This window comes from Ovis canadensis, chromosome 23 (assembly GCF_042477335.2).
Source record: "Ovis canadensis isolate MfBH-ARS-UI-01 breed Bighorn chromosome 23, ARS-UI_OviCan_v2, whole genome shotgun sequence".
In the NCBI taxonomy this organism is placed as follows: Eukaryota; Metazoa; Chordata; class Mammalia; order Artiodactyla; family Bovidae; genus Ovis; species Ovis canadensis.
Genome location: NC_091267.1, coordinates 61,901,703 through 61,926,612, shown reverse-complemented (window position 1 = coordinate 61,926,612; position 24,910 = coordinate 61,901,703). Strand labels below are relative to the sequence as shown.

The following is a 24,910-nucleotide window of genomic DNA, read 5'->3' as shown; positions in this document are numbered from 1 at the left end:
AGAAATGTATTATTATTAGCCCAGGTTGTGGCAAGAGCTGCCCAATGGGCTGGTGGCAGCATTTTCCAGCTGCAGTTAATGCAACTCTCAAATTTCAGCGTATTCAGTTTATTTCATCAAATATTTTCACAGAATCTCTTGTGTTTGGGGATCTGCCGACCTTTCTTGGGGTCGTGGAAAATAAATCCTGCGTGGTTCCTGCCCTCAGACGGCTCACAGAAGTCCTCAAGTCGGACTAAGAGGGCACTGAGCCTGAGCACCAGCAGGGGGCAGCACGAGATAAGCGAAGCGACGTCGCTTAGTCGTGTCCCACTCTTTGCGACCCCATGGACTGTAGCCCAAAGTCCTACGGACTGAGGAGCCCTGGATCCCCAAGGGAAACCGTGGCTGCAAAACCCACTAGGGCTTGGGGGAAGTCAGGAGGAACGGGGGGGGGGTATGAACGACGCTCCCTTCAACACACGCTTCTGTCCTTGGGGGCTCTGTCTTGGGCTGGGCCCTCGGGGTCACAGGCGGGCAGCAAGAGCAGGGTGAGAGCGGTGGAGCTCAGAGGAGCAGCGCCCAGAGCGGCCTGGGGCGGAGGGAGCGGAGCTGGGAGGGGAGCTGGCCCAGCAGAGCATCTGGGAGAACGTCCCAGGCAGAGGCCTGGAGTGAAACACGGCGCAGCCAGCAAGAAGGCCCGGGTTCTAGCGGGAGGTGGGTGGGGGGCAAGCGTGGGGCCCAGGGGCAAGAGGAATTGCAGGGGCCGCTCTGGAAGCACAGCGCGGGTTCCGCCGGTGCAGCTGGGGTGGGAGAGGGGTGTAAGGGGACTTTCTTGCCCCTTCCGGCCCCACCCTAGTGGTGATGGTGCAGGACTGCAGAGCTGGAGAGAGGTCTGGAGACATGCCTTTCAGCTAACAAATCTGCCTGGTAGGAACAGGCTGGCCCGCAAAGGAACCGACTGCTTGAAGTCACCTGTGTTCCCTGTGAGTCCTGGCAGCGCGGAAGGAGGGAACCGGAGATTCTGGCCGCGGGAATGGCTGACCCCCCACCCCCAGGTCACGTGCACAGGGACCGCACCTCTGACTCCAGCCCCCCTCAGACACTTGCCTAGCTTGCCTGGGCCCTTTATTCTCACCTTAGCAGCCTCTAGGGTCCAATCAGCAGGAAGGCCTGCTGTCTCCCTAGGTCTAGGGCTCAGAACTCCCTGGAGGGCCAGGCAGGTTGGAGGAGGTCTTAAGGTGGCTACAGATCAGCTGAGTCACTGCTGCCAACAGGGTTTCCAAGGCAACAGCCTTCTCTGATTTCTGTCCCTCCATGGAAACGCGGGCTGTGGGAAGCCTTGGCAACCAGGTGGTACCCTACTTCCAAGGGCTGCTGCAGAGGCTGGGTATGTCAAGTGCATCCCCAGTACTGCCAGACCCTAAGGGGGAACACGGCTCCTGGCTCAGCCACAAGGTGGCCACAGGGCGCTGCACCCAAACTCCCCAGCCACACAAGAGAGATGGGATTTGGCCAGAGAGCCAGTGGTAAAGAATCCGCCTGCCAATGCAGGAGACCCAAGAGACGCAGGTTCGCTCCCTGGGTCAGGAAGATCCCCTTGAGAAGGAAATGGCAACTCACTCCAGTATTCTTGCCTGGGAAATCCCATGGACAGAGGAGCCTGGTGGGCTACAGTACATGGGCCAAAGAGTCGGACATGAGAGAGTATGCGTGCACACACACCCACACACACCCCAGGTGTCACACACATACACACCCCCCAGGTGTCACACATACACACACACCAGGTGTCACACACACATACACACAAGGTCACACACACACACACTCAGGTGTCACACACATACACACACCCCAGGTGTCACACACACACACACACACAAGGTATCACACACACACACACACGCACACACACACACCCCATGTGTCTGGTGAGGGGTGGGGAAGACTGTCAGCAAATCTGGGCGGCTCCTCCCAGTGAGTAAGCCTGGTGATGAGTGGGTGTGGCCAGTTCCTCCAGATCCAGAAGGGACAAGGGCCCTCAGCAATAGGGGAACCTTTCTCTCCCTGGACAGTCATTTGTTACTGCTGCCAAACTGTAGTTTGTTAGGATGTTAATTTGCATGAATTGGTGTAGACACCTTCAGAAAACCTGGCTTCACCACTCGATCCCCACTAGACAGCCTCAGTCCATGAGGCAGTGTCATCACTTCTGTCCTCTGGGCCTCAGTTTCCCCAGCGGTTTCACTGTCCATGTGCTCCCAGGGGAAAGAGGAGAGATGGGCGCGTCCCAGGGAAATGCTACCTCTCTCGGAAGCCTTCCCCAGACTGTGCATCAGTCCTCTTCACCGCTGGCTTCTCTGCCCCACTCTGCATTTACTTTATTTAACTCGCACCTGGCCCTTAGTTTACACTGTGTACTCCGAGTGTGTACACACAGCCTCAATTATGAATGGGCTCGTGTCTCCTTTTAACAGTAGAGTGGATAAAAATACTTCTGCGAAGGGGCTGTATGGTATACTGTGTGTGTTCCACACCATTTGGGGACTCAGCCAGCTTTGTGACCAGGCTTCAGAGGTGCAAACTACTCCTTCCTTTCCCAAGGCACACTGCAAGCTCCTACTGGCCCACACTTCAGGGAAGGCAGGAGCATCACTTCTGCAGAAAAACAGCTCCTGAACTTGACCTGGGCAAAGGTCAGTTCAGTTCAGTTCAGTCGCTCAGTCATGTCCAACTCTTTGTAACCCCATGAGCTGCAGCACGCCAGGCCTCCCTGTCCATCACCAGCTCACAGAGCCTACCCAAACTCATGTCCATTGAGTCAGTGATGCCATCCAACCATCTCATCCTCTGTCATCCCCTTCTCCTCCTGCTCTCAATCTTTCCCAGCATCAGGGACTTTCCCAATGAGTCAGCTCTTTGCATCAGGTCGCCAAAGTACTGGAGTTTCAGCTTCAGCACCAGTCCTTCCAATGAACATCCAGGACTGATCTCCTTTAAGATGGACTGGTTAGATCTCCTTGCAGTCCAAAGGACTCTCAAGAGTCTTCTCCAACACCACAGTTCTAAAGCATCAATTCTTCGGCACTCAGCTTTCTTTATAGTCCAACTCTCACATCCATACATGACTACTGGAAAAACCATAGCCTTAACTAGACGGACCTTTGTTGGCAAAGTAATGTCTCTGCTTTTTAAAATGCTGTCTAGGTTGGTCATAACTTTCCTTTCAAGGAGTAAGCATCTTTTGATTTCATGGCTGTAGTCACCATCTGCAGTGATTTTGGAGCCCCCCAAAAATAAAGTCTCTCGCTGTTTTCACTGTTTCCTTATCTATTTGCTGTGAAGTGATGGGACTGGATGCCATGATCTTAATTTTCTGAATGTTGAGCTTTAAGCCAACTTAAGCTGAAGAAAGGTCAGCTTTCCTAAACGCAGAAGCCTGGAGGGCCCAGCCCTGTGCAGTCCAGCAGCTCAGGAGGAGATGCCCCCAGCGCTGCCGAGGGAGAGGACGGAGGGGACGGTCAGCGGGTGAGTGGATGGTCAGGCGTGAGTGAGGCAGAGTCGAGGAAGCCCCGCGGTTGGATCTCTGCTTGGCACTATCTCCTCCTAACAGGATGCCTCCATCTTCAAGGGCGTGTCCTCTCTCCATCCCCAAAAATCATCCCAAAAGTTTGTACAGAAACCACACAAGCAGAGGTAGGGCAGGTGAGAAGAAGGGGTCCCCTGGGAAAGTCTGATATGAGTGTCTGGGCCTCTGCCCCCCAAAATATGCATGTCATTTTACATAAAAAGTTAAGGGGATCAAGCCGATTCAAGGATACTCTGGTATCCTTGAGCCTGAACACTGGATGGTATCAGAAGGACTTAAACCACGGTTCTGTTCCTGGGCAGGTTACTGTGCGTCTCTGAGCTGCGTTTCATCTCTGAAATAAGGATTCGAGCGTCTCCCTCTCAGGTTTTGTCACTGACACTGCAGGGAGACCACTGCCAAGAGGACGGTGACCACTCGGGGTGGGTGGGGTGGGCAGAGTTGGCGGCAGGACAGGTGAGATGCAGGAATGCACCCCACAATGTCAGTTATATTTAGATCTGAAGTGACAGGGAGACAAGGGTGGATGGGTAAGGACTGGAAGGAAAAAATAAAAAGCCATGAGTAGACTTAAAAAAAAAATGGAAAACAGCAAGCGTTGGTGAGGACATGGAGAAATGGGATCCCCTGCGTGTTGCTGCTGGCAATGTGAAACATCCAGCTGCTGTGGAAAACAATTTAGCTGTTCCGCAGAAAGTTCAAACATAGGATTACCATCTAGTTTGGGAACTAGAGAGAGGTGGTGGTTACACAGCATTATCGATGTACCAAATGCCACTGAGTTGAATACCTTCAAAGGGTTAATATTATGTGAATTTTAAGTCAGCATCACTGACTCAATGGACATGAGTTTGAGCAAACTATGGGAGGTGGTGAAGGAGAGGGAAGCCTGGTGTGCTATAGTCCATGGGGTTGCAAAGAGTCGGACACGACTGAGTGATGGAACAACAACAAAAATAATTTTAAAAGTAAGGAAGAAAAGCAACCAGCTGTCTCACACACCACCACCCCCCGCCCCATGTCTGTTTGGAGTCACTTTCCTATCCAGAGTGAGCCCAGGCCCTGACACCATCTTTTTTTTTTTTTTTGGCTGAAACATACAGCCTGCAGGATCTTAAGTCCTGGACCAGGGATCTAACTCATTTCACCTGCAGAGCAAGCACAAAGTGCTAACCGCTGGACTGCCCGGGAAGTCCCTGAAACCATCTCTCAAAGCGGAAGTGGACACTGATGCATGAACTAAGTAAAGGGGACAGTGAGGAAAAGCAGCAGGGACTGCAGAGGTTCTTAGAGCAGGGCCCCGAGCAGCAGCAGCATTTCCTGAGGACTCGTTGGACATGCAACCCCCCCAGGCCCCACCCCCCAAGACCTCCCGAACCTGAGACCCTGGGGGTGGACCCATTGATCTCCGCTCCCATCAGCGGGTCTCAGCCGCTGCGCTGGACCACGGCCAAGCAGGGTCACTGTGAGAGGTCAGGAAGGCGAGCAGGCAGTATGGCTCACGGGGGCTGGGCAGTGAAGGGTGCGGGGGTCCAGGGAGAGGCCAGTGAACCTGCAGGTCTGAGCCAGTGAGCCTCTCTGGGCATCGCCTGCCGGGGAAAGCCCCCCGCCCCCCAGCTCCCGGAGGGACACAGCTGTCCCCCGCCTCACTGGCCGCTCTGTGAAAGCCCCTGGCTGCCGCTTACCCTTCCCGGTCGATGTGTGGCAGGGGCTGCTTGGGCGTGTGTCGAAGCTTCCTGTGGAACTGGGTGAAGTCCAGCTTTTCAGGCTGCAGGTCCCAGGTGGCACCACTAGAGGGCGAGAAAGGGGACGAGTCCCGTTAGTGATGGAGATGAGACGCCCTGGGGGAGGCGCCAGGAGGAGAAGCAGCTCAGAAAGGGGTGGGCAGGAAGGGGAGGCGCCCACCGGCCACAGGCAGGGCCAGGCGGGGACCCCTCACTCGGATCGGAGCCTGGCACGTCAGCCGTATGCTCACGGACCATGGGGCAGGGGCCTGCCTACAAAGCCTTCCCCTTCTTTAACCCTGCTCTGAGATAATGGATGCCTATAAAACACACAAGTGTGGGCCTGACACCCACACAGCTCTGCCAAACACTGTCGAAGTGAGGGCCTGTGCCTGGGGGAGGCCAGGGTTCCCCCACTCTCAGCGGTCCCCCTAAAACACCGGAAAGTCTGGGGTTGAGTCTGTCAGTGGGGAAGCAGGAGGCCAAGTCCCCTGAATACCGGTCTTGGAGGGAGACCAATGGGGCTTCCGTGCTGAGCAATCCGGAGCCAGGGTGCACCTGGAGCACACCCAGAGTTGACCAGCTCCGGGGCCGGGGGCACAGCTGAGCTAAAGGGTCATCTGTGGCCTGAGCTGTCACTCCCGAAAGGGGCGGACACCATGACAGGTGCTCATCAGCAAACCCTTCAGGGGCACCGAGCCCACGTCCTCGGAGAGTCTGGCCAACGCCTGCCCTTGCAGGGTGGCCCATCGGAAACCTCCAAGAGCTGGAAGCACTGACAGTGCTTCCTTTTCTCCGGGCCTCTCCCTGGGGCAGCCCCCGCTCCACCCCAGCTTGTCTAACACGCACCGGGCACCACTCTCCTCTGTCCTCCACCTCCCCAGCACTGCCCCCCCTCCCTGGGGTCGGACTGGGGGCATCTGTCTCTCCCTTTCACACTCTTTTCTTTGCATCTTCTCTTCTTGTCTCCTCCTCTCCTTCCCTTGGACCCCACCCCAGCTGTCTCCTTCCTTCTCTCTCTCCCCTCCTTCCTCCAGCCTCATCCTCTCTACTTCACTCCCCTCCACTTCCAGGGCAATGAACTCTCAACATGAACTTGGCCCCCAAACAGTCCCTCAGGGAATAAGGACCAGGAAGCCAGGGTCCCAGCTGGAGCCACACACACAAGAGGAAGGGGAGCTCACCTGAAGGAATCGAAGGTGTTGGCAGCCCAGATATCTGTGCCCAGCATGTCCAGAGAGGTGTCTTTGCTGCCATTCTGGAAGACATGGAGGATGAAAGAGGGGTGTTATTTGCCCAGCTAGGACACGAAACAAGTGGGCAGAAGGCCCAATCCCAGAGAGGATGGCAGAGCCCTGTCCCCTTGAGCAGCCTGGATGTTGGAGGGGGCCGCTGAAGGGTCCCAGCGGGTGTACGCAGCGTGTATGAGTCAGGGGGAACCCTGGCCTCCCCCAGGCACGGGCCCTCACTTCGACAGTGTTTGGCAGAGCTGTGTGGTCGGGTGCAGGGCACCCCAGGGCTCTGCCGTGCCAGCCCATGGCTCCCTCCTCAAAGCCTCTGCACTGGTGAGCTGCCTCCAGCACTGCCAGTCTGATGGTGGGGCGTCTCCCCAGGCAGGGACTCTGTGGAACCAGGCACGCAGGCAGGTCTGCTGGGAGGCTGACTTCCTTTGGAATTAAGCCCCACACCCTGAAATCAGGCGGCATCAAGAAACCCCCAAGGTGGTGGTTTAGTTGCTCCAGTCTTGTCCGATTCTTGCGACCCCAGGGACTGTAGCCCACCAGGCTCCTCTGTCCATGGGATTCTCCAAGCAAGAATACTGGAGTGGGTTGCCATTTTCTTGATCAGAGGATCTTCTTGACCAAGGCATCTCGATCATAAGCAGACTTTACTGCTGAGCCACTAGAGAAGCCCAAGAAGGCCCCACGGACCAACAATTCCAGCAAAGGAACTTTTCTAAAGCTCTGGTCTTTATCCTCTGATGTTCCCTATGTGATTCTTCCCACAGACATGACCCAGCTTCTGCGATCTGCCCCTTGGCTGAGGGTCTCTGCCACAAGTTTGCCAGTTCCCTGTCTTCACTCCAGATGCCACCATCCCTCTTTGAAACCGGGCAGGACCCTATGGGGCCTTCCCAGAACAGACCCAACCCCCTCCTATGTTCCTCCCCCTGCCTCTTGTCTGTAGAAAGACTTTAGCCTCCTAGGCCTTTCCCAAGTTCCAAAGAGTAAATTTAACAGAGAAATGAGAAAATGCACAAGCAAGATAAAATAATAATAGCTTAGCCATTAAAAAAAAATGCTGGGACCTTTAGCTCTTCCTCAAGGTCTACAGATAATATTCTGAATCATGTCCTTTGAGCTGCTCTGCAGACACTTAACCCCCACCAGGTGGAAGATGTTAACTGCACGTTGACCACAGCACGGAGATTCCAGATGGGCTGGAACCAGAAGGCTGGTGATGTAGATGCCCAATTACCTCACCACCAACCAATCAGAAGAATGTCTTTGAGCTGATCGCACACCTCACAACCCCCCTCCCTCACCCTGTCTTTAAAATCCTTTCCTGAAGGCCTATGGGGACGCTGGGACTTTTAAACACTAGTTCTCCCGGACACCTTACTTGGCAACCGTAATAAACGCTACACTCTGCTTCATCACTTTGCTTCCCTGATACCTCAGTTAGTAAAGAATCCACCTGCAATGTAGGAGACCCTAGTTCGATTCCTGGGTTGGGAAGAACCCCTGGGGAAGGGATAGGCTACCTACTCCAGTATTGGAGTGGGCTTCCCTTGTGACTCAGCTGGTAAAGAATCCACCTGCAATGCAGGAGACCTGGGTTTGATCCCCTGGAGAAGAGAAAGGCTACCCACTCCAGTATTCCGGCCTGGAGAATTCCACGGGCTGCATAGCTATGTAGTCTATGGGGTAGCAAAGAGTTGGACACAACTGAGCAACTTTCACTTCACTTGGCTTCACCACAACCCAGAATCGGTACATTGGTTTTCGTGTACGTAGGCAAGCAGACCCAAGTTTGGCTTGGTAACATCATGACCCCCACAGGCTTTTTTCCATCACCACACTCTTTAAAAACGGTACTTCCACCTCTACTGAAGCTGACCATGTGCATGCCTTATAACCCAGGACTCCACTCCCAGGCACAAACACAGCCGAAATGTGCACAGGTGTTCAGAAGCCATTTACAGCATAGAATACAGCACTGCCTCATTCATAATAGCTACCAGCTGGAGGCCACTGGAATGCCTAGCAACAGGTGAAACAGACAAATTAGCTGTGGTGTGTTCACATACGGAATATGACACACAGTGGGAATGAACAAGCTAAAACAATACGCAGCAACAGAAATAAAGCCCCCAAGTGCAGAGGGGAAGAAAGGCGTCTAGACACAAGAGCACCCGCTCTCTGACTCAATTTATATAAAGTTCAAGAACAGGCAAACTAATGTATGGAGATGGAGTTTGGACAGTAACTGGAAAAGGGCCTCAGGGCGTCCTAGGGGGTTGGTAACGTCTGTTCTGAATCTAGGCACTGCTTTCCTGAGTGTGTCCAGTTTGTGAAAATCACTGAGCTGGATGCTCTTTCTTCTCTGGGTGCTATGACATTCCGGTTGGATTCCTGGTAGAATCCCCAGCCTTATTTTTATGATGATCTATTCCGGGACTTGTCACTTCTCAGATCCGCAAGCTCATACACCAGGAAATCTTCCTTTAAGATCTTTCCATGGGAATAGGCCTGGGCAGGTGCTGAAAACACAAAAGTGTTTCCCAGGCCTTGCCAGCGAAGAATGGCAGGGGATGACACACACATGACCAATAATCACTGACTCAAGCTGCCACAGTGGGGCCAAGGCATGGGCAACTTTCCTGCGGAACAGAGAGGGGCTCCCCTGAGTAAGGATTTGGGGGGTCAGGTGAGCAGAGGGAAAAGGAGGGGCACAGTCATCCTGGAAAAGGGGGCCAGGGGGTGGAAAGGGGCCCTGGCAGGACACGGTGAGGCATGCCGGGTGACCTGAAGGCCTCCTGGGTTTGCACAGGGAGCCCAGCAGTGTGTCGAGGGGCCCCCAAGCAGGCGAGTCAGAGGTCCCCAACATCACCCACTCTTGGTCCTGGTCAGGGCCTACTAGGGGCCTCCCAAATGCTCCTCAGTGATTGCTGTGGGTTGAACTGTGTCCCCGCCCCACCCTGCCAACACCATTATTCATACCCTTCAAGAGACTTTCATCGTCTTCCTCAAACACGCGTTCTCCTCTTGCCATAATGACCCATGTGACCTCAGGGAAGTTACGTCACCATTTTGGACTTCAGAGTCCTCATGCTTGAATAAAAGGATACTTGAGCATGTAGGGCCAACTGCTGTGGGTGGCTCCTCACTGGCACCTGTGCTGAGATCACCCCCTCTCCCACCAGTGGCAGACATCACTAATCAACTGTGGCCTGATTCACATCCTCTAGTTAGGTGGCCGCTTGTGCTCCAGGATCAGTCCCTCCTGTCCTTCTGTGAACTGCCTTATCACCCTACCCACCCCAACTCCTGGTGTCCTGCTCGCTTCAGATGCAGCTTTGACATTGCAGGTGGCTGGAGCGACTCACCTTCTATTAATATTAATCAACCCCCACATGAGGACAGCCTCCATCCTCCTGAGACATCAACGGGCTTGTTCACGACACCCTTCCCAGGCCTCAAAGATAATTATCAGTAAGTGCAGCATTTCCAAATGACTTCGAAAGCAAAGGTCAAAAAAAAAAAAAATCAAACAAACCCAACCCTGCTTCCAAAGACAATACCCAGAGTGAAGCTCACGCCTTCCTCCAGGACGGCCTTACAAATTCAGCTTACTTGGAGCGGACCACTGTTTTGTCATCACTCTCTTACACCCAGAGAATGTTAGATCTCCCCAAGTAAGATTTTTTTCAAAACATTTTTATTGTGGCCCAATGCACATAATGTAAAATCTACCACCTTAACCACTTTAACTGTACAGTTCAGTGGTACTAAATACATTTATAACATCGTGCAACCATCAGCACCACCCATGCCCATAACTCCTCTCATCTTGAAAAACTGGAAGTCTATCCCCATTGAACAATAACTCCCCATTTTCCCCTCCCCCAGACCCTGGCAGCCACTCTGTTTTCTGTGATTTTGATGACTCTAAGTACCTTACACAAGTATAACATCTCAGTATTTGTCTGTTTCTGTGATTGGCTTACTTCACTTAACGTCACGTCCTCACGGTTCATCCATGACCCCAACTACATTTTAAGCTCCTGGACTGCACCTGCCTTCTGTTCTTGTTCCCCCACAGTGGCCAAGCTGGGCACAGAGTAGGTCCACCTCCGATGCCTGCCAACTGGTGGAAGAGACTCCCTCCTGAGAGGCAGAGGCCCTGCTGTCTCTGTGCCTGAAAGACTGATTCACAGATTAGGATGTCAGGATGGAGTAACCGCCCTGAGATCTGAGGCCCTGAAAGAAGGAGGAACATAGAATGGAGAGAGAGAACAACCATGTAAAAGGGAGGGGAAGCCGCAGCTACACCCGGGACTGCAAGCATCTCACAGGGAGGAGTGTGATTCATCTTGAAGGTAACTCATGAACACTCCAGTCAGTTCAGTTCAGTTGCTCAGTCGTACCCGACTCTTGGCAATCCCATGGACTGCAGCACACCAGGCTTCCCTGTCTATCACCAACTCCTGGAGCTTACTCAAACTCATGTCCATCGAGTTGGTGATGCCATCCAGCCATCTCATCCTCTGTGGTCCCCCTCTCCTCCCGCCTTCAATCTTTCACCACCATCAGGGTCTTTTCCAATGAGTCAGTTTTTCATATCAGGTATTCAAAGTGTTGGAGCTTCAGCTTCAGCATCAATCCTTCCAATAAATATTCAGGACTGATCTCCTTTAGGATGGACTGGTTGGATCTCCTTGCAGTCCAGGGGACTCTCAAGAGTCTTCTCCAGCACCACAGTCCAAATGCACATAAAGCTCCCTCCTGGGCTGGAGGCTGGAGGTGGTGGCTATGAGACCAACACCCCTCCTAGCAGAGAGGGGAGGCTCTCCACCACCTGCCCCGTGCAGGGAGCACCAACTGAGCAAGGTGCCTGGGCATCGCAAGCTCAGACCCCAGCCTCTTCTGAAGCAGCGTCCCTGGCAGAAGACCTACCAGCCTCTGGATTCTGGGGGTCCAGGACAAGGCCCCGCTGGCTGCTGGTGGGGAAGAGTGACGGGGGGCAGCTGCAGGAGCTGCGCCCTGAGCCCCTAAGCAGGTGATTCCCTGTAAAGCAAGGCCCCGCCCCTTCAACCACGCGCTGCAGCACCGGCTCCATTCGGAGGCAAGAAGCCTCTCTTTTTTTCAGTACTTCATAGTTTATAGACTCTCTCCACACATTTCCTCATGTGTGTGAGTGAGTGAGTGAAAGTTGCTCAGTCGTGTCTGTTTGTGACCTCATGTTTGCAGCCCACCAGGCTCCTCTGTCCATGGAATTCTCCAGGCTGGAATATTGGAGTGGGGAGGCGTTCCCTTCTCCAGGGGATCTTCCTGACACAGGGACGGAACCCAGGTCTCCCACACTGCAGGAGGATTAACTACCAACTGGGCCACCATGGAGTCCTCATAATTCCCACCCACCCTCACAGCAACCCAGAGACCTTATTCCTAAGCTGACGGAGACAACCTGAGCCCTATTTTAAATGCCGAAAACTCCGAGACCACTGCAGTCTCCAGCAAACACCCTGCTACTCAACCATCCCCCCATCACCCTCCCATCAGTTCAACCTCCGGTTCAGCAAGCAGCATCCCGCACCCAGCAGAAGCCTCCATCTCACCCCTCCACTTCCACTCCTCACTCGGGTCTACCTCTCACCTCCATTCCCTCCCCCACAGCATGACTGATTCTCTGAGCTGAGGAACAGAAATGGCAGGACGAGCCCCTTTTAGACCAGGGGCCTGGAGCCCTGGCGTCCCACGGTCCCTGGGAAACAAAGTGTGCACAGCATCCCTGGAGGAGGCAACGGCGCTGGGCAAGAACCAGGACTCTTGGGGCCGCTAAACAGGATGTGCCGAGGGCAGCGGGCAAGGCTGTGGCCTCTCTTGCTGAATGCAATAGCAGGGTGACCCCCACTAAGGCCAGCATCATAACAGGGCAGAGGGCCATGTCTGGAGAAGCCCACAGCGCAAATCCCGGTGACGGGGATGACTTACTTGTCGCTGCTCCCTTTGGCACGATGACTGCAGCACGTAACAAGAACCTGGGCGTCTGAGAGTTCTGGCCGATGGGACGTGACAGGCATATAATCACTGCATGAGACCTTTCACCACCCGGGGCTGGAGAAAGGGCCTGGCTCTTGGAAGCAAAGTCTGTGTCCTTCAGGTCTCAGTGCAGGAAGGGAAGAGCCTCAACCAGCAGAGACCCCCCTCTTGGTCCCTTGATGAAGCTGAGGTGGTGACCTGGCTGGTGCCCAGAGGGGCCAGGACTCACTGGTGGGGTGACCGCGGCCACAGAACTGACAGTCAGGACCCTAGTGGTTCCCACGCCCACCCCAGCGCCCGTCAGCTCCGGGTCGACAGCGCCCAGGCCACCCTGGGGCCACCTGCCGTGTGGAGTCAGATCCAGGCTAAGCCCTTGAGACCATCAAGCGCCTGGATGCTCCCCTTTCCTGAGTCCTGGGCTGCTTGCTGCTTAGTTGCTCAGTCGTGTCTGACTCTCTGCAACCCCATAGACTGTAGCACGCCAGGCTCCTCTGTCCATGGGGAATCTCCAGGTAAGAATACTGGAGTGGGTTGCCATTTCCCTCTCCAGTGGATCTTCCTGACCTTGGGCTCCAGTCCTCAAACCATGAAACCCCCAAGACACAGACAGGGCAGGGAAGAAGGTTGGGGGGGCGTGGCTGTTCCCCTTGCTGCTACAGGGGCCTCCGGGCCCTCCTGGCACACGGGCAAGGTTCCGTGTGGCTGTGCGGCTCAGACCCTGTCTGTGAAAGGGCTCGGAGGCCGCCCCAAGCTCTGGAAGGCCCTGGCTTTATTGCAGGCTGGGCCGCTATGCTCTTCCCGCACTCAGAGAAAACAAGTCTCCTTCCCGTCCACCCTCGGTCTTTCTCTCTCTTGGGATCCAGCTCAAGAGCCTTCCCTCCTGTGGTTCTGCCATTTTCTCATCAGCTGGTGCCCCACGAGCCTGCTCCAACCCTGTGCAGCGCACACCCCGGTGGCCGATTTCCTTCCTGATCCACTGTGTGCTCCCAGCGTGTTCTAGAAACACTAAGCCGCTGGCTCAGAGACGTCAGTGTGCATCAGAATCACTGAGGGAAAGGATGGCTGGTCGTTTAAAAATAGGGCAGCCAGAGGGGTCCATGGAATATGCTGTTGGAAACAGTGGATATTAAAAAGTTTCCTGGGGGTCAAAAAGTTTTAAAAGGCTCCTTAGTCAAATATTTGGGATGCACAGAGTCACATGACTGAGAATTAATTATTTTATTGCAGAATTTCTCAGTGCCTTTATTGGTCTTGGATGCTGATTCTTCAAGTAGGTGGCAGCACGCTATGCCATGCTTAGTCGCTCAGTCGTGTCCGACTCTTTGTGACCCCATGGACTGCAGCCCGCCAGGCTCCTCTGTCCATGGGGATTCTCCAGGCAAGAATACTGGAGTAGGTTGCCATGCCCTCCTCCAGGGGATTATCCCTACCCAGGGATAGAACCCAGGGCTCCCACACTGCAGGTGGATTCTTTACCATCTGAGCCACCAGGGAAGCCCGTGAACACTGACTGGAGTGGGTAGCCTTTCCCTTCTCCAGGGGATCTTCCCGACCCAGGGATTGAACCGGGGTCTCCTGCACTGCAGGCAGATTCTTTACCAGCTGAGCTACCAGGGAAGCCCAGCACACTACACAGCTTTCATCAAATGTCTCTGGCCAGAAATCCACCCCACTCTTCCTTCCTACTCCACAGAGAGTCCTGCAGGACTGTGGTGCCCCCAGAGGAAACCCCACTAGGAAATAGCCATCTTGAGCGCTCAGTAAAACTCTCTTCCCCAACTAGTCTGCCATCCCCTCTATGGCAGGATCCCTGGCTTCACTTTTCTGTTGTGTCCTCCTGCCTACTCACCCCCACCCCCTCCTGAGTCTTGGGACACAGCATCATTCATTATTATTTTCTTTGCAAGGACTCCATGGTTAGGCACTGAAAGCTCTCCACAAAGCCTCACTGGCTTCTTCAAGAACATTCTCCAAGTTGCAGTTCCACAGCTGGCCCTGGTGACCAAGGCTTCCCTGCGAGTCCCACCCCATCCCCGGCCCTGAGGTCACTCGGTCCAGCCCCCGAGTTGTTGCAATGCCGAGGTTCTGAGGAGCCTTCTCAGAAACAATCACGCTTTCCAGTGGATCGTTTTTTAGCACTTAAATGCTGCTGGAGCCTTCACAACAGCCCCTTTAACTGGCAATTAGGGGGCCCCTTGCCAGGGTGAACCGTGCTGCTCACAGAGCACATCACAAAGGGCTAATGAGCACTTTACACCATGTGGGAAAAGAAATGGAAACTGCTGCTCACCGTCAGGGGGACTGAAGCCGCCTCTCAAAGGGCCACACTGGATGCACAGCTGCCCCAGCTCAGGGGATGACAGGCTCCGGAGAATGAGCGCAAACCCTGGTGCACTCCTGGTACACCAGGCACCACCTGAGCCCTTGACATCTGTGGCAGCCCTAGGAAGCAACTGTTGCCATCATTATGCCCATTTCACTGATGAGGAAACCGAGGCTCAGAGAACCTTCTCACATCACAGCTCATTTCCCAGATGGGAATGCACAGAGTGAGGCCAGTGTTTACGCTCTCAGCCACTGCGCCCTGCCATTACATGAGTCAGATAACTTCTGACCCCACCTCAGAGTTTCCCATAATGCAAGCACACGTCCACATCCCTACAAACACCTGGGTTCTCCAAGCCTGTCTCTTGGGAAGGCAGCACTGGGGCAGGGAATAAATCTCTTGCAGTGAGAGAAAGAGGGAATGTGGGGGTGAGAGCTGGGATGGGTAGGGACAGAGGGCTCCATGCAGGAGTGAACAGAACAAGATGGGAGTGAGTCACTGTGCGGTAGAAAAACATGCCCAGTCAGGTGCAATGGGAAAAAATGACCCTCTTCTATGCTGCTGTTTTTTATTAATATACAACTGCAGAGTCATTTTTGCTTCTGCACATGACATGCATGGGCACAGGTGTGTGAATGTGTGTGTGTGTTGACAATCCTAGGCTGCAAGTGTTTGGAAATAAGGCAGAACCTGGATGAACAGGGCAGGGGGCAGCAGGAGGACTCCCGCCTTTATCTGCGGGGTCACAAGTGAAGTTCCAACTAGAGGATGTCTGAGCACGTCAGTCTGATGTCTGCTGCTGTGTCGGCTGCACCAGAGCTGGCCAGCCCAGGACTGAGGCCTGCAGCCCCAGGGGCCAGCTGCTGGTCATCAGCTCTACAGGGCCCCACCTGGGTACCCGAGAGATGCCCTCCTCAGAAGGCTCATAATCCCAGTCCATTTCCCTCTCTCGGTGCAAAATGTTTTCCAACAGATTCCATCCATCACAGGAGCCAAGAGCAAGCAACCCCACAGGCTTGGGGCTCCCAGGGGAGCTGACAGGGTGGGCCGTCCCTTTAAACAGTGGACAAGACTTCTCTCCTTCCTCTCCAAGGATGCTCTCCCAAGTCCCCTGCCCCCAGCCCCAATCTATCACCCACATAGTGGATTAACACAATGCTAGCCACCAGGTGGCTGCAGGAGGCCCAAGGCACTCATCTCTGCCTCGCAGGTCTTACCACCTAGATGGGGAGTCACAGAAAAGGAAAATACAACCAAAAAAACAACACATACTTAAGCATCAAATGACACAATGCATGCCAATGACTCCGGACTCCAGGGAAAACTTCCTGCATGGATGGATGGGAAAGCAGGACCCAAGGTCTGCAAGCTGCTTCTTGGGGCCCCAGGAGGGTTGCTCCAGCTCCTTGGACCTGAGCTGCCTCTTCCGTACCATGAACATTGGACTAAATTAGTGATTCCCAAGTCAGGGTGCGGGCAGGAAGTGAAACATGAGACATTGGGAGAGTGTTTTACATTACACAGAATACTTGAAGACCAAAGGACCCCAGTGGCATCTCCTAGGCTAAAACAGGGATTTCCGGCAGGCTGGCTCCTCTTGGTCCCTCAGATTTTGAGGGTGACTTGGGTTTGCTTGAGCAGAGAATTAGTAGGAGTCAAGTGCCGATGGAGGTGGTGGGGGAGGGCAGGGCCCAAGGAGAAACAGCCCTGTCCTGACACCTGCATGTGCAGGTGTGTGTGCATGCATGCGTGTATGTTGGGTGGGGTGGGGGTGGGGTGGTTCATGTTCAGCACCAAGGACAGCACCCCCACATGCTGGAGTGAAAGACAGTGATGGACCTCCAATGTTTCAATCCCTCCTGGGTGGCTCTGTGGTAAAGAATCTGCCTGCCAATGCAAAAGATGCAGGTTCAATCTCTGGCTTGGGAAGATACTCTTGAGGAGGAAATGGCAACTCACTCCAGTATTCTTGCCTGGAGAATCCCATGGACAGAGGAGCCTGGCGGGCTACAGTCCATGCGGTTGCAAAGAATCGGACACAACTTAATGACTGACTGAGTGAGTGAGACAATAGAAAGGCCAGAGGCAGGAGAACAAGAGAGCAGAGACCAGAAGAAAAAGCCTCCTGAGTGGCACCAGAGATGAGTTCAGGAGCAGACAAGGCCACTCCTTTCATTCTGGAACTCTCCTGCCTGTTTGTCCAATCTGTCCCTTCTCTCTCTACCCTGTCTTTGAATTAGGACCCAAAGGCTAGGGAGGAGAGGGAGACCATTACTAAAGTCTGTGGCCAAGTACATTTCTCCAGTCTCTTGGCTAATTAACCAGGCTTCCTTCATAGCACAGTCCAGTAAAGAATCTGCCTGCAATGCAGGAGACCCGGATTCAATTCCTGGGTCAGGAAGATCCCCTGGAGAAGGAAACGGCAACCCACTCCAATATTCTTGCCTGGAGAATCCCATGTACAGAGAAGTCTGGGAGGCTACAGTCCACGGGATCACAAGAGTCAGACACAACTTAGTGACTAAACCATGACCACCACCACCAGGATTCAAAGGCAACACTGGGACTTCCCTGGCATTTCAAATGTTAAGACTCCATGCTTCTGCCACAAGGGGCCCAGGTTTGATCCCTGGTCAGGGAACTAAGATCCTATAGGCATGGCCAATAAATAACTAAATAAAAAATTTCAAATGGTAATATTATTAGTACCTATCCTAGACTGGGCTACAGCAGAGGCCACTTCTGGCTGGCTGCCTGTCCAGCATCTGCTGAAGGAATAGGGTCCCACTCAGCTTGCCCCATACCTGTGTGCAGAGAAACGATCCCATCCTCCAAGGTTCCTCACTAGGAGGCCTTCTTGGAACTCCCCAGCCCCCAGAGATACCTCCCTTTCCTGCCAGCACCAGACTCAGGACCACAGAAGGGCAGGGAGGAGAGGGCTTGAGGGCCCAGGGCTGACCTGGGAGGTCTGCAGAGATGCTCCCAGAGTGATGACGTGGATGGAGCTGGGGAGAGAGCAGGTGGGTGCCCTCCCTTGCTTCACCAAACAGTTCTGCCCTCTCAGTTTTCTACATGAGATTTCCTTGAAATATTGCGATGAAACAAAAGGTTCTGTACTTTAAATTTTCTAAGACAATTGTAGATTCACATCTCGGAGAAGGCAACGGCACCCTACTCCAGTACTCTTGCCTGGAGAATCCCATGGATGGAGGAGCCTGGTGGGCTGCCGTCTATGGGGTCGCATAGAGTCAGAAACGACTGAAGCGACTTAGCAGCAGCAGCAGCAGCAGCAGCATATTCACATCTAGTTGTAAGAAATTTTAATAGAGATTTCACGGCCCCAGTCGCTCAGATGGTGGAGAATTTGCATGCAACGCAGGAGCCCTGGGTCGGGAAGATCCCCTGGAGGACGGCATGGCAACCCTCTCCAGTATTCTTGCCTGGAGAATCCCATGGACAGAGGAGCCTAGCAGGCTACAGTCCATGGGGTCAAAAAAAGTCAGACACAGCTGAGTGACTAGCACAACACACATGCATGTATCCTTTATCCGGTTTCCCCAGTGGGGAAGCTTGTAGCAGAGTGCAGCTCAGCAGGGTACACAGCCAGGGTTCTGACAGCAGTACTGTCAGGAGGCTGAACATTTCCACTGGCACGAGGGTCCTTCCTGCTGTGCTTCTGTACCCACACTCGCTTCATCCTGTGCCCTCCCACCATCATGGGGAACTGCCAACCCGCTCCCTGTTTCTAAAATTGCATTGTTTTGTTGTTGTTTAATCGCTAAGTCGTGTCCAGCTCTTTGCGACCTCATGGACTGTTAGCCCGCCAGGATCCTCTGTCCCTTGGATTCTCCAGGCAAGCAAACTGGAGTGGGCTTTTCCTTTCCTTTTCCACTTGGCATTTTAAGACTGGGATATTAGTGAAATATGTAACTTTGGGGGGTTGGCCTGTTTTCATGCTACACAATTCCCTGGAGATTCATCCATGTGGCTGCGTGTGTCAACAGCTGACTCCTTTTGATTGCTGAGTGCCATAACGTATTTAAATATTCACCTGTTGAAGGACATCTGGATTGGTTCCAGTTTGGGGCTCTGATGAATAAAGCTGTTATAGACATCTGAGTACAGGTTTTTGTGTGAGCATAAGTTTTCATTTCTCTGGGATAAACACTCAGGAGTGCAATTGCTGAATCATATGGTACTTGTAGGTTTAGTTTTATGAGAAACTGCCAAACTGTTTTTTAGAATGGCTGTACCACATAACATCCCCCCCACCACCAGCTATGTGTGCGTCATTCAACTTCTCTGTATCTTCACCAACATTCAGCGTTGTCACTTTTTTAAAATTTTAGCCATTCTGATAGGTGTATAAAGAGCTCAAGTGAACATCTTCCTGTGTGCTCATTTGACATCTTTTCAGTTCAGTTCAGTCATGTCTGACTCTTTGCGATCTCATGAGCTGCAGCACGCCAGGCTTCCCTGTCCTTCAGCAACTCCCAGAGCTGGCTCAAACTCATGTCCATCGAGTCGGTGATGCCATCCAACCATCTCATCCCCTGTCGTCCCCTTCTCCTCCTGCCTTCAATCTTTCCCAGCATCAGGGTCTTTTCCAAGGAGTCAGTTGGTCAAAGTATCAGGTGGTCAAAGTATTGGAGCTTCAGCTTCAGCATCAGTCCTTCCAATGAATACTCAGGACTGATTTCCTTTAGGATGGACGGGTTGGATCTCCTTGCAGCCCAAGGGACTCTCAAGAGTCTTCTCCAACACCACAGTTCAAAAGCATCAATTCTTTGGTGCTCAGCTTTCTTTATGGTCCAACTCTCACAACCATACATATGACTATACATGACTATTGGAAAAACCATAGCCTTGACTAGATGGACCTTTGTCAGCAAAGTGATGTCTCTGCTTTTTAATATGCTGTCTAAGTTTGTCATATATCCTCTTTGGTGAAAAAAAAAAGTCTCTTCGTATATTTTGACCATTTTCTAATTGCACCGTTTTCAGTGCTGAGTTTTGAGTGTTTTTCATATATTCTAGATGTTTGTCCATTGTCAGATACACGTTTTGCAAAAATCTTCTCCCCCTTTGTAATCTGTCTCTTCCATGCTCTAAAAAGGGTTTTTACCCAGAGCGAGAGTTTTTCATTTTGATGAAGTCCAAATTCCCATCTCAGTGTTGATATTTACTGATCATCTTCATTCTTTCACTTTGAAATCTTCGCAATTCTTGGCATGACACATGATTTTTATTGTAATCAGGACACTTCTGTGTTATGTAATGAGGCTCTGAATCTCATTTAAATCTTCTGTTTTAGCTGGCTTTCTGTGGTACCACTCTGGCAGGGAAAAGAGGGGTACAGCCTTGCGACCACCAGTGGAGGCAGAAGTCCAGGGGGCACCTGTTATGGCTCAGTGGAGGTGGGAGTCCCAGGGCTCGACATGGCCCCTACTGACCCTGCTATGGTGGCCTCAGGACCACCGGGCAACAGTGGAAGTCCCAACTCCTTATTAGAACCTCCTCTGACACATCTTAACAGGGACGGGAGAGGCATCTCTATCCCACTGAGTGATGGTGGGAGTCCAAGCCCCCCTCTGTAGGGCCATGGGGGGAGGCGAGGGGCTTCTTACCAGCCAGCAGGGATGAAAGTTGCAGCTTCCTACTTGACCTTCAAGGACACCACCCGGGTGAGCGGGTTCGGGGGTCTCATTACAGCCCAGAGGAAGGGGAAATCCAGGCTCTCACTGGGCCTCTGCTGGTGGGGGTGAGGGTGGGACCATGGTTTTTCCTGGGCTATTAACTTTTCTTTCTTGTTTGGTCACCCTTTTCCTAGACCTAAACTTGGAGAAAGTAGTCTTTTGTCAGGACTTAAAAAAGAAAAATCCACGTCCACTGGCATTTCTTGATTACTCGCTTCTTCAGCTTCAAGTCTGGGAGACAGGAGGCAAGAAGAAGCCCAGGGAGGTCACTCCTGCGGCATCTCTCGGGTCCCAAGGTCCAAAGCAGTCTGCCTCCTCTCGACCTTTCAGAATCTTTGGTCTGTTTTACATAGAATGGCCAGGCTTTTAGTTGTACTTAGCAGAAGGGATATAGAAAAGAACATCTATTCTATCTTCCCAGAAGTGGAAATTTAGGTCTATATTTTTCACAAAACATTTTGATGTTAAGTCTAGTGATCTCCTCATTTTTTCAGAGGGGAAACTGAGGCCATAGTGAGATGATGTATCTCACCAGTGATGAAACAGCAAGTCAGAGGTACAGGGACAGGGACTCGCATCTCCTAGCTCCTGTCAGATGCGGTTACCATGGCAGCATGGCCCATCCCCCTACAGATGCCAGCCGCCCTGCAGACAACAGCCCCCTTCCTCTCCGTATTTACAAATGCTTGGGCTTTGGATTGCTGCTTTCCACTCAAGAAAGCCTTCTTTCTCTACCCAGACACTAAGTACTCTGAGGGCAGAGACCAGGCCACACGGCTCATCCTGTTTACAGTGGGAGCTTGGTGAATGTTTGCTGACTGTTCTCCCTATGAGTCAGTCATCAATATTGTTGGGTCAGTGTTATACCCTGGTTTCTCCAGATGAACTGGAGCCAGACATCACTGCAAGGTTGGGGACAGATGGCATCTTCTGGAAGAGAGAGGCTCCCATGGTGAGAGCAGTGGAGGCTCACAGATCACGCTGTGTGAGAGAATGCAGCCCATACTGACGACGTTCCCAGCAAAGCAACCCAAGGCGGAACCTGGGAGCCGCCGTGTCCTGCCCCCCACTTCTTAGCCCTGTGATGTAAGTGCCTGTCCCCGCCCCTGCCCCCAACTAGACCCTCCCTGAGAACAGAGACACACCCACCGCATCTGCCATCCTGGTCCCCAGCAAGATGCCCGGCACCCAACCATGAGGTGCTAATTGGATCAGTGGATGAAAAGCAATGCACGAACCATGACAGGAACGAGGATCTTCTGCTCCAAAAGCAGCCTTGCCATGATGGGCTACGGGGACGGAGGCTGAATAGCCACGGACGAAGGGAGTCAAACTGAAACCATCAGCTGGAGTTATGAGGAGGTGGTTTCCGCTGAATCAGAGACACTGTTATCAGTGGAGCTGCCTCACATGCTCTGAGACGCCTTTTGAAGCAGTGAGCTCCCCATGTCTGGAAACCTCCAGCAGCTCAATGGACACACCAGGTGGGGGGTGGAGGTGCAGGGGGTGGGGGTGGGGTCCCTGCACTGCAGGGGTCGGATCGACACACCAGGTAGGAGTGGAGGTGGGGGAGTGGTCCCTGCACTGCAGGGGTCGGATAAGGTGACCTCTGAGCTTTTTCTCATCTTGAGAGCCCACGCCCTGAGGGTTCACTGGACACCTGCCTAGCTCCGGATCCGATGTGGTGGAGATTGGGGAAGAGGAGGTCAGCCACAGCCCCTGGTGAGTTTCCTCTAGAAGTGGGGCATGTGAGAGTCCTAGCCAGTCACCAAACGGTTCTGGTTTCCCCATTTCCGGCACACAGTAGCATTATACTATTTAGTGTGTTCATGGTTGGGAGGCGCCATATGACTAGTTCTGGGCAACGGGTTAAGAGTGGAAGTGATGCATGTTATACCTCGGTTGGAGTGCTGAACTGCCAATGCAAGACTCTTTTTTTTTTCCCTGTGCCATGAAGACCTGCGAAAATGGCAACTGCTCCACCAAGCTGGTCCTGAATGGGAGGTTTAAAGTTACTGAGATTCAAGACTGCTTGTTACTGCAGCGGTTCCTGGGCTCTCCTGACTGATAAAGAGGACAGACTTTACCTGATGGACACCAGAGAAAATATGATATACAAGGTATACACTGGGTGGGTTGACACCAGGTCAGCATCTCAGTGGGGCACGAAGACACCTCTGCATTCACCATCCTCATCCCCCACCGCTCTGGTAACACCTGGTGCTAACCAGCTACTCCAGCTTGCTCTCTCCTGCCCCCCTAGCATCCCAGCGCTACGGCCAGTGTTGCTGACGCTGCTTCTTCCCTCTTCCGATTCTTCTCTCTTCCCTTTCATCTCGTTCGACATCCTACCCATTCCTGAAGGCTCAGATCAAGTCTCACGCCCTGCAGGCATCTCCCTACCCTCGGAGACCAACAGGACCATTACCATTCCTCGGAATGGCTACAGTGTCTGTGATCAGGGCATCTCTTTGGTAGGAGCGGGGGACGCATTGTCTGTGCCTTTAGCTTCTACTCCACAACAGGCAGTGAGCCGGAAGGCTCCAGCTCATGTGTGAGCCAAGCTCATAGCAGGTAATCAAGACATGCTGAGTGAGCAGAGAGCAGTGCCATGAACCTACACATGGTATTTCTTAATTATCCATAGAAGCTGATTAAAAATCTAGGCACTTTGACTCAGATACCGTTTGTACTAACGAGTTTTTAGACTGATTCTGAACAAGAAACTCTAATTCCTGGAGGGCAGCAAGATGACTGGCAGAAAGCCCCTTCTACCCTTTCCCGTGGGCCAGCGGTAAGCGGTACACTTGACATTCACCTGTGCCTACCACTGTCACCTCCCGGGTCACAGTCACTGCGGATGCCTAGGATGCACCTAATCTGCAGGTTGGCAGGGCTACCAGGGGAGGTGGAGGAAAGAGTAGAGAAATCAGGAAAATCCAGATGCTGCTGATGTGAGCCGGGTGTAAACAGTGAAAGAGGCTTCCAGAGAGGCTGGGAGAGGGCCGTGCAGCCCAGCGTCTCACGTGTGGAAGGGGCACTGGAGCGTGTGCCACACCCAGGTCAACGCCTGGCTCTCCTGACCCCCAGGACAGGGCTCTTTTCACCCCAATGCTCCAGTCTGTGGTTGGGCACCATGCTGGAACAGGCGAGTGGCCTTTTTCCTTCTTTCCAGGGAGTGAGGGGTAACGGGCTCTCAGCCAGGACTCAGGACACATTTCTGACACACCCCCGCCTTTCCCAGGGCTTCGCACAAACCTGTCTGGTAAGATGTGTGCTCATCAGGTTCCCAGCAAAGATCCCGTCCCTTGCTCAACAGCCAACGCTGTGGGCCAGCCAGTCCTTCGGTCAGAAAGTCCTTCGCAAGGTCTAATCAGAGGTCCTGCTGCTGTCGTGCATATCAATTTCCCTTCCTTGGCACTTCTGTGCTGATGGAGAAGAGCTATTTGTACTTGATTTCACAACAGCCTTTCATACACCTTCAGCTTCCTTTCCCGAATGCTAAGTCTCAATCAGAAATGTCGTCTAAACGCACTGGGCTACACACTCTTAATCTAGGTGCTTTCCTCTAAGTCCTCTCCAGGCACTTCCCCTATTACAATAAGAAGGTGGAAACTGTATTCCAACCTCCTGAGTAACTGACCAGGTGATGGATGAGCTCTCTGGGAAAGATGCTGCTGGGATGCCAAACAGTCCCCAACACAGCCCATCCCCAATGGCAGGCAGTTGTTGGGCTTCTTCAGGGCTACACAGAGCCCATTTTTCCTTCCGGACTCTCCGAGACCCCTTCCTCCCATCTCATGGGTCTCTGCCTACCCTGGCTTACTTCTACCGCGTGCCTCTGAAAGGATGTAGAGAAGGCAAGGGTTGGTTTGTTTGTTTTCAATTTTTTACATTAATTAAAACAGCAGAAAATAATCCCAGTGCTAAACTAATCCCTAAATGGGGCCTGCCCTCGGCCCGTTTTGGCTTGTGGTCTGAGACTCATCACCACACAGCTTCCTGGGCAGAGTGCAAAGTTTCAGCACCCTCCTGCCGGCCCTATAATTCTGGGCACAGGTGGCCAAGGTGTGGCAGTCAAGGAAAGTGCCAGGGCAGCCAGCCCACCCCAGCTACCTTAACTGAGCCTCAGTTTTCCCCTGAAATTCTTCCCAGGGGGACAGTAGAGCCAACCATCTTCCCACCTCCGAAAGCTCAGCACAGTTGCTGCGGCTGGAGGGACAGACAGGGCTGGCAAGGGAATGACTGCATAGACCAGCTCTGAGCCATCGCAGGAATCGTTACTGAGCACCCACTGTGCTCCAGGCCCTGGGCCAGGGCAGGTCAGG

General features: G+C 53.1%; 1 protein-coding gene across 3 annotated transcripts in view; it reads right to left on the bottom strand.

Annotated features, from left to right (window-relative positions):
• Window positions 1-24,910, bottom strand: part of CTIF (cap binding complex dependent translation initiation factor) — a 321,475-nt gene that overhangs the window by 199,510 nt on the left and 97,055 nt on the right. For all 3 annotated transcript variants that reach the window (XM_069568499.1, XM_069568501.1, XM_069568500.1), the window contains exons 4-5: window positions 6,480-6,553; window positions 5,257-5,361 (exon numbers count right to left, since the gene is read on the bottom strand). In XM_069568499.1, the coding sequence (XP_069424600.1) occupies window positions 5,257-5,361; window positions 6,480-6,553 (179 nt within the window). The remainder of the gene's footprint in view (window positions 1-5,256; window positions 5,362-6,479; window positions 6,554-24,910) is intronic.